The sequence below is a fragment of the Lathyrus oleraceus genome, chromosome 7, assembly GCF_024323335.1.
Source record: "Lathyrus oleraceus cultivar Zhongwan6 chromosome 7, CAAS_Psat_ZW6_1.0, whole genome shotgun sequence".
In the NCBI taxonomy this organism is placed as follows: Eukaryota; Viridiplantae; Streptophyta; class Magnoliopsida; order Fabales; family Fabaceae; genus Lathyrus; species Lathyrus oleraceus.
In genome coordinates, this window is record NC_066585.1 from 184000075 (window position 1) to 184010217 (window position 10143).

At 40.6% G+C, this 10143-nt stretch overlaps 1 protein-coding gene across 1 annotated transcript; it reads right to left on the reverse strand.

Moving 5' to 3' along the window:
- Positions 1 to 8161: 8161 nt before the first annotated feature.
- On the reverse strand, positions 8162 to 9579 carry LOC127107354 (uncharacterized). Its single transcript, XM_051044641.1, has one exon. It carries the CDS (start codon positions 9543 to 9545, stop codon positions 8955 to 8957), a length of 591 nt encoding a protein of 196 aa, XP_050900598.1. The 5' UTR covers positions 9546 to 9579; the 3' UTR covers positions 8162 to 8954.
- Between the last annotated feature and the right edge of the window lie 564 nt (positions 9580 to 10143).

Below are 10143 nucleotides of genomic sequence, written 5' to 3' on the forward strand. Positions count from 1 at the left end.
AGACTTTAAGATCGAACACCACAATTCTTCTCCTTATAGACCAAAGATGAATGGTGCTGTAGAGGCGGCAAACAAGAACATTAAGAAGATTGTGCAAAGGATGGTTGTGACGTACAAGGATTGGCATGAGATGTTGCCTTTCGCTTTGCATGGGTACCGTACCTCAGTGCGTACGTTAACCGGGGCAACTCCGTTTTCACTTGTGTATGGCATGGAGGCAGTCTTGCCAGTAGAAGTTGAAATCCCTTCTTTGAGGGTGATGATGGATGTAAAACTTGACGAGGCTGAGTGGGTTCGAGCCAGGTTTGATGAGTTAAATTTAATTGAGGAAAAGCGATTAGCAGCGGTGTGCCATGGACAACTATATCAGAGAAGGATGAAGAAGGCCTTTGATCAGAAGGTGCGTCCTCGAAGCTATCAGGTAGGTGACTTAGTTTTGAAGAGGATCCTTCCTCCCGGTACAGATAACAGGGGCAAGTGGACTCCGAATTATGAAGGTCCATATGTTGCTTACAACTATGGATAGTGAAGGTTTTCCGTGTCCTGTGAATTCAGATGTAGTCAAAAAATACTTCGCATAAACTGACCCGCTGGACAGTAAAAAGAATAGTCCAGGCAAAAATGGGCATCCCGACGAACCAAGAGAAAAAAAGGGGTTCGGGCAAAAGTTAGGGATAAAGAATAAAAAAAACATGTACACCCGGTAAGTCGAAAACCTGCAAAGGCGGCTTAGGCAAAAATGGGTATCCCGGTGGATTGAAAACCTGAAAAGGCGGTCCAGGCAAAAGAGGGATTAAAGCGAAGACTACAGTCTGAGTTATCTGTACTTCATCGCGTTTCAGTGTCTACCATCTTGAAGGATATGATCAGTCCAATCATTCTTCTCAGAAAGCAAAGAATTTGGGGGAAATTGAAGATCTATGAGTCCTAACAGAATTTGAAAATAGTGGAATGACGTGTTCACATTGCCAATAGGATAGTTTATTTTCTCTTTTGGCGCAATTACCTCTTCCTAGGAAGTGCTTCCTGATGTATTCGCCTTTATAGGCCATTTTCAATCAATAAAAGTCGTCATTCAGTCAAATTGCTCTCTTGTTTTTTATTTTTACTGTTTTGTTTGCAAAAACGTCTGAATTTTTGATAAACATTGCATCTAAAAACATGAAGGCTAGACAATGACGTGCGGAAAGATAAAACATCTGAAAATCATTTTGAATGTTGAGTACACTTGAGTATATTTTGTCCATACGATCCCCTGGGGCATGTATGTCTTGCCGTTTTGCAGGTTACTATCTTTGATTGATGGCTAAAGCAGATGAGCCAAAGTTTGATCGGAGGAAGACCCTGTTGTTTCAATACTGTCTAGTCGTGTAAGAAGTTAGGTCGTCTAAGTCAAGTTCAGAATTTGTTTCCCCAGCATGGTCGAGAGGTTGGTGTTTTCCCAACAAGTGACTCCCCAGTTGAGTTGGTTTCTATACCGTTCCGAGAATGTCAGATCAGTAAGTATCCTCAGCAGAATTGTTGCATATCCCCAGCGGAGTTGACAGTGCCAAACTGTATCTTCCCAGCAGAAGCGGCTGCTCCTCAGAGTTCGATGCCAGATCGATGATCTCGACGCCAGATCCATGGTCTCTTTCCTTGAAGCAGAATCTTGGTACCGTATCGGTATTCGCTTCCCCTGCTAAGTCGTCTCTCTCGCAGATTATGTTTGCCAAAACCACTGTCGCTTTCCTCAACAACAAGCTTCCAGTGCCATTCTCTCCCCAGTCAGAGTCTCGGTATTGTGTCATTGCCTGAACACCGCATGACCGGTCATTTCACCACAGAGTTCATTGTGTTGTGTATCTCCAACAGCATTGCCTGGGTCAAGAAGAGTGTAATCATTTCCCCGGCAGGAGTTCTTGCCTCGGCTTGGCATTCTCCCCAGCAGAGTTCCTTGCCTCGGCTTGTCGTTATTTCTAACCTAGCATTTCGCATCCCTGCATGTAGAATCATATTGCATTGCATCCTCTCAGTATGGAGCATTACACCATAAAAAAACTCAAACATATGCATACATGCATTAAACCAGATTGGATCTTATCCCCACCAGAGACGGATCATTTTTCAACATCAGTGTAGCACATTTGCAACAGTTGCTCTTGGTAACAGTCATAACCGATAATCCCAGTGAGATTTATTTTCTCACCAGTCCGTGAAAAGAAAGCTTGATTCTCTTCCGATTTAGCCCCCGACAAGTGTTTGCCTTATTTTGACATACGTGAATATCATCCTGGCGATACCGGTAGGTGTCGTGCTGATCCCCCGTAAGTGTCCGTGCTTTTCTCTGATGTCGGCGAACATCATCTTTCGATGTCGGTAAACGTCGAATCCCAATTGTTGACCATTAGTAAATGGCATGTCTCTCATGATGTCTACAAAAAAATCCTTATGTCAACACCCGTGGGTGTCCTTTCCTTTTTTGGTTTCGGTAAACATCATTGTTCGATGTCGGTAAACATCAGCCGCTTGTTAACCATCGGTAAATGGTTTTGTCGTCTAAGATTCCCTAGCAGATTCGATATCCGTAAATATCGAATACTTCATTTTCGCCATCGGTAAATGGTTTCGTTTCATAAATGTATTCTTTCCTTGGTGTCGGTAAACACCTTTGTTCGATGTCGGTAAACATCGAGTTCCTTCCCAGTCATCGGTAAATGGCTGGTCTTGTCAGTAAACATCGAGTTCCTTCCCAGTCATCGGTAAATGTCTGGTCTTGTTTCGTTATGAATATCTTGTTCGATGTTGGTAAACATCGAGTTCCATCCCAGTCATCGGTAAATGTCTGGTCTCGTTTCACTTGTAAACATCTTTTTCCCCCAACGAAGCCGCCATCGGTAAATGGCCTTGCTTTCTTTGATATCGGTAAATATCAAATTTGTTTTGAAGCCGGCATCGGTAAATGGCCTTGCTTTCCTTGATTCGTCACCTATAGAGTGCAAATTCTCTGGTTCTTTTGGTATTCAATCCATATTTACCTTGAAAGTCTGATAGCCGTTGCTTTCATCCGTTCAGGTTCACAGTTGATTGAATAGGGGCAGCTGTAGCACCTCAAATTTGCCCCCCTCATTCATGCATCCATTTTTAGGTCATTTAGCATTTCATATTGCATTTCATCATGTCAATCAGGATCAGATCCAAGAAGCTTAAACATCATCCAAGACGCTTTTGTGGGTTCTATCCAGGTGATCGATCAACACAAGGGAAAGACTTGAGCTATTTCCAACAGGTTCAAATGGGGTCTAGTCACCATTCAGAACACTAATCTTGAAGAAGCAAAAATTTGTTCCTTAGCTGTCATGCTCGCTAGGCGAGCAACATGGTTCGCTAAGCGAACTGAACTGTCATGCTCGCTAGGCGAGCAGATCCTTCGCTAGGCGAAGGGCACGCGTTTTCAGAATATGACAGAAAGTCATGGGCTTGAGCTGCCCTCATCTGAGCCCACCAGGTCACAAAATCAGGTTATAAATACTAGAGTTTCAGTGAGAGAAAAACCCTGGAGAGAAAGGGAAAAAAAAGAGAGAAAAAAGGGGAAGAAAAGGAGAAAGACCTAGGAACTAATCTGCAGCCTCCAGACAGCTCTGAGAAGTTCACTCGGACTCACACACTTTTTCACCTCCATCTCACGAAAACCCTAACAGTGCTTTGCAAACCCAACCGTGCCTTTCGATTGTAATCGATCTCTCCAATCAGGTTTGTCTTATTCCCATTACTCTCTATGCTTTCAATTTGAATACTCTTAATGTATGAGGTATCGTTAGGTTTTGCACACGGGTTTAGATGTATATGAATCTGTAAATCAATGCCTTGAGTGTTTAATCGTTTAATTTCTGAAATGTGTACCATAGGGTTTGGGATTTCCGAGATCGTACTGTTATCCATGAAGAACCCAAAACCCGCAGGCGTTCGCTAGCATCTTCGCTAAGCTTTCGCTAGGCGATGCAGCAACGATCGCGATAGTAGTTGTTTTTTCTGTTTGCTCTAATCTGTTTTGTGTTCTGTTGTGATATGTTTTCTATTGCATCCATGCGTTGCTTCCTAACCTGTTTGTTGAGTTTTTGTGAGGGCTCACATGACCTTAAAAGAGATGGCTTGCGTGGTATTCCACTTTATTTGTGGGATACCCCTTGGAGGTTTATTCCGATTACCTGTACTGACTCGCTTTCTTTGATGGTACCAGCTTGAGAGATCTTTGGGTTTCTTGTCCCCTTAGTTGCTGTTACTTCAGATCTTTATTCGTGTGGTATTTTTACCTCTTTCCCGCATTTTATCGCTTTCTTAGCTGAAAGACCTCAACAGGAGGCAATGTTTTTGTAGGGTGATCGTCTCCCATAGGATTGCTAGGCTTCGTATAGTCTCTCGTTTGCATGTCAATTAAGGTAGCACGATTCCTTCATCTAGGACTTCCTTTTTTGCATGAGCATTCCTAAAAACACAAACAAACTCATTGATTTTTCTTCTCCTAAGAACACTTTAACTCCTTCTACTACAGGCGAGTAAGCCTCCAAAGGTCGAGCATCCGGTAGATTGCGTAGTAACGTCGTTCACCCCAAAACACAACCCTTAACCCGTAGTTAGCCGAACTACGGCTTGCTCTGATTCTCATTCCAGATGAGATACGTAGGCATAAGACGCGATGTCTTACCGAACACACTAACCCCTAACCCATAGGTAGCCGAGCTACGAAGATTCTGATTCTCATATTCAGATGAGATACGTATGCAGTGGATGCGACATCCGTGCGAGTCATTTTCTTTTGACCCCTCTTTTAGTAAATAGTACATTAGATAAACCCACACCCTTTAGACAAGAACAACAAAAGCGGATCCCGTAGAGTACTACGGATGTGTAGGGGTGCTAATACCTTCCCTTCACATAACCGACTCCCCAACCTAAGATTTGGTTGCGAGACCTTGTCTTTTCCTTTCCTTTTTCCAGGTTTACTTCGAGCGTTTCCTTTCCCTCCTTCGGGATAAATAACGCACGGTGGCGACTCTTCTGTCTTTGTTTTTTACCGGTTGTTTTTTCGCCTTCTGTGATTTTTCAGGTTGCGACACATGGTTATCCTAACCAGACCCCTCAAGTCAGACCTAAGCAGAAGGCATCTAAGCATAATGCCCCCATCAAGAAACAACAATGGGTTGCTAGATTAGCTCACACATCTCTAAGGGCATCTACCAGAGAAGACTGGTATTTTGATAGTGGTTGCTCAAGACATATGACTGGGATGGAGAACTTATTGGTAGATATACAACCTCATACTACCAGTTACGTGACCTATGGTGATGGAGCTAAAGGAAAAATCAAAGGTGTTTGGTAAGCTGGACAGTCCTAGAGTTCCAGAACTGAATAATATGCTGTTAGTAAAAGGACTAACTGTTAATCTCATCAGCATAAGCCAGCTATGTGATCAAGTCTTCAAGGTACAGTTCACTAAGGAAGTATGTGTGGTGATGAATGGAGACAATCAGGAAGTTATGAGAGGATCCAGATCCAAAGATAATTGTTATCTGTGGGAATCTAAAGTCTCAAACTACTCCTTAAAGTGCCCCTTAGCCAAGGAAGAACGGGAAGTGAAGATGCACTATGCCAAACAAGGGATTAGACAGCGCTTTTTTTGACATTAGACAGCGCTTAAAAGCGCTGGCTATACTGGCGCTGGTATAGGTCTTAGACAGCGCTTAATTTACTAAAAAAGCGCTGGCATAGGGGGGGTTTAGACAGCGCTTTTTCAGTAAAAGCGCTGTCTAAAACCCCCCTATGCCAGCGCTTTTTTAGTTAATTTCATGTTGAAATTAACTAAAAAAGCGCTGGCATAGGGGGGGTTTAGACAGCGCTTTTACTGAAAAAGCGCTGTCTAAACCCCCCTATGCCAGCGCTTTTTTACACTATATTTTGTTGAATTAAGCTGGATGCATGGTAGAATTAGACTCATCTTTCATGCTGAACCTCTCAACTGTAGAGTGTTTCTCAAACAATTTAGGCAAACTTTTCAAGCTTTAGATTATGAGTACTAGTACAAAAATGAACCAAGGTCTAAGAAACTAATAACAAAAACTTATAATTGAAAGTTCATGAGTGAAGGAAAAAATCATCATTTCATGAGTGAATAAATATCTGTTACAACAGAGTATTAAATATCAGTTGAGGAGTCCTCTAACTGTCAGTAGCTTTAACATCATGGTCTTTATTGTTCAACTTCTGTACAGGCTTCACCTCCGACATGCCCAGAAGAGCCCTTTTCTGTGTCTAGACGTATTAAAAGCCTTTCAAGCAATTCTTGGCAGTCCATTGCAGTAACCATCACTGACAACCTTGCCCTACCCCTCCAGCATCCGATGGCTATTGTTGACTCATCAACTTTGAGGGACTCTTTAGTAACTGTGTTCTCTGCAGAAAAGGAAAAATGCCAGTAATCAGATATATCGATGTCAACGGGATAGTTTAAACTTTTCTAGAGCATCACCTGGGATTATACATACCTTTACCCAGAACTATCACGTAACAGCCTGGCAATAGATTTTCTGCCTTTTTACCAAACTTGGCATCAGCAAAATCTGTAAATTTTACATCTTTGTCTTGCAGAAGATGCTTGAAGTCCACGGGAGAAGCCTGTATAATTTGCTTTGTTATGTATGGGAGAATAAGGGGCAATCCTTCAGATGATATCCTGAAAGCACATGGTGCATCGGTACCTTCTCGTGCTGTTTGTCTTTCCTATAAGATAAGGCAAGAACAGTTATTCACAAGTACTAGTAAAAACAAACTGAGACTTATATCTCAATCGGTCAAAGACTGACTCCTTGACCAGAAAACCACTTCCATTACAAGGACAAGTTTACAAACTACAAGGCCATGTCATTCAAATACTAATAGATTTATTCAACAGTGTAGATTGTGACAATTCCTTATGGCGTGCATGCTATTTGTACTATGCTAGAATGACGCATAGAAAAATCAGGTTGGTAAAGCAGTTTTAAATACATAAACTATTATATCACCATATAATCCTTACAGAATATATGTCAAAATGAGATATGAAAGCTTGACTATATAATTCATATCCAATAAAACTATAAACAATTTGAGCCAAAAAAACAAGTGCTGAAATTCATTAAATGATCTATGATATGAAATACTAGTTTCTAACTCTAATAGAAGATACAAGGTATAATTAACATTGACTTGAATGTTTTTAAAAAATTTATACATTTCCCTTTCATTATTTAAACTCAAACTCTGACAGAATGCCTCCCAAACCCAGCGCCAACACCATATCTACCAACCAATGAAAAAAGCAAAATTACATAATGCATCAATATTGAAAAGATTAAGCAGAACTGAACAGAAATTCAATAACAGAACCGTCAAAAACCACAGAACAGCCAAGGGTAGTGGCAACAGCAAAATAGCTACTGCTCAGAAGAATAACAAAAACACTGCTGGGGCACAGCACAACCACAAACAACCAGTTGCATGTGTTGAACAAAACACACAGCATCCACACACATTCTGTTTGAAGTTAGTACAGATAGGTTATTTTTATGGAAATAGAAGATTAACTATTCCAAATATTGAGTTTTTAACCAAGAATTTCCTATTTCATAACTGGCCACAATAATCATTACACGTGCACCTCAGTCCTAGGTAAACACAGAACAGGCAATCAAATGTAAGTCATCAAGAGCCATCAATCAAAAAATAAAAACCAACCATACATTACATACTACAAACCTGGCATGACCTATTTGATAAAGTCATACATCTAGCCATTTGAAACTCATCATAAGTGAAGAATTTTAAATTTATAAGCACACAAAAGCTATGAAAAGATGCATACAAGAAGCTCGCAATGTTTCAAAGACTAAACCGCGAGCCATTCAACCAGTAGAATTGTGAACTGCATTGTTTACACTTCGGCTATTTGACCGGATCAATCACACTTTCACCTAAGCTCAAGCTATTCAAAACCATGACCCAAAGATCTCACCCGTTCAAAAACATCGATATATAAAGCTTATTAAAGAATTAACTAACTAGCTATTAACAAGTTCAAACATACTAACTAAGCAAATTAATGCCTATTTGGATAAACAGTTAAACTAAAGAATGAAGATGTGGATGTCACAACAACATAGGTTTGATCTATATTCACACATATTCAGAAATTTAGGAATACCATAGTTGTTAACAACAAACACCATGACCATAAGCCAGGTGCAGTCTGTGGTTCCTGCTTTGAGCCTTCTTGGTTTCAAGAAAGGCGCGATTGGCAAGAGTATAAGTAAGGATGATAGATGACATACCCGTTTGCTTTCATCCATATCAGCTTTGTTGCCTACCAGTATCTTGTTAACATTGTCAGAAGCATGCTGCTCAATGTTACGAATCCAATTCCTGATATATGGACACAAGATGATATAAGACTATTTGCCATGTAGAAAAGAAATAAAAATACATTTGAAGCACATGATCTGGACACAGTAAAATAAGTTGTATTGTCATGTAAAAGAACTTAAAACACATTGCAAGCCAAATTGTCCAATTGAACTGTTGAATAATTGAATTGGCTGAATATAATGGGTGTTCTACTAAGACATTAAGATTTAAGTAAATCCGGATTTAAGGAGTGGAAATGATGAAAGAGGAATAGCATGCAACACGAGAGTGTGAGGAAGAGAAAATTACTGTTAAAAGAAGATTCGTCAGTAACGTCATATACAAGCAAAATACCCATGGCTCCACGGTAGTAAGCTGCAAAAGAGGGAATAATTTTTGTGACATAAGATCAACAATTTGCATATATTATGAAATGGTAGCAGAAGCCAATTGACACTTAAATTTGAACATTCTACAACAAAATCTTACGATAACAACAAAGGTCGTTTACATTAAGGTGGAATCAGCAACATAGATCAAATACCCCCATGATATCCCAAAATAAGCACATAAAAGCTATAAATTGTATTCAAAACAAACCTTATCTTGCCAAACTTTGAAAAAATGGTATGAGTAACAAGCATAGAAGGTTTAGAAGAAACCCTAGTCTCCGCGAACCACCGCGACGGCACACCACTAACAACAACCGTATCCGGTTCGCGCCTGGAACTCCGATTGACATTCCGAAGACCATTCCTCCATTTCACAACGTCGTTTTCATTCTTCTCACTCAAAAACGACAGGTCCCAGATGTGGAGTGTACCGTAAACGACGGGATCTTCGCGTTTACGCTTTTTGAGGTCTTTGTTGAAGCGTTTGAATTGAAGATCTTCTTCGGGGAGAGGAAAGGGAAGAGAATGAGAGGTTTGGAGAAAATCGAGTAAGGCTCGTTTGGTTTTCCATTCGTCGATTTGGTTTGTTATGGAGGATGAAGGTGTGGAAGGGTGTACGGTGAGGTTGAGTTTGATGCGTGGTAGGAGAGTGAGGTCTTTGTCTATTTCTAGGGTTGCTGTTGGGGGGATTAGGTTTAGATTTTCTTGCTCCTCCATTTTCATCTTCATGCTCATCACTCAGTCACTCGCTGACTAAACTGGTGTTATTTTCTTCTGCTACTTTTCTCTTACATCGTTAAAAATTAAAATCAGTTTAAACAGCGCTTTCTCAAAAGCGCTGTCTAAGACCCCCCCTTAGACAGCGCTTTCATTAAATTTTTAGAACATTTTCCGTGTTTTATTTTTATTTTAACCTTAGACAGCGCTTTCTTTTAAAAGCGCTGTCTAAGATGCGCTGTTAAAAAACCTTTTTGGCGTAGTGATGTGGCATGGAAGACTTGGACAACTTCATTTAAGAGGAATGAAGAAGATCATATCCAAGGAAGTAGTTAGAGGAATCCCAACTCTGCTTATGGATGAAAGAAAAGGTTGTGGAAAATGTCAGGTGGGCAAGCTAACCAAGATGTCACATCCCAAGATTGGACATCTAAAAACATCCAAAATTCTGGAATGCTTGCCGATGGACTTAATGGTACCTATGCAGATTGAAAGTCATGAGTTGTCCTCACCTATTAGTCCTCAGCAAAATGGTGTAGTTGCAAGGGAGAAACAGAATTGTGTAACATTATCCACTGCAGAAGCTAAGTACCTAGCATCTGGTAGTAGTTGTTCC

Bases quoted from the DNA above. Each gene is read 5' to 3' on its own strand.
- LOC127107354 (XM_051044641.1), bottom strand. From the start codon at position 9,545: ATGAGCATGAAGATGAAAATGGAGGAGCAAGAAAATCTAAACCTAATC.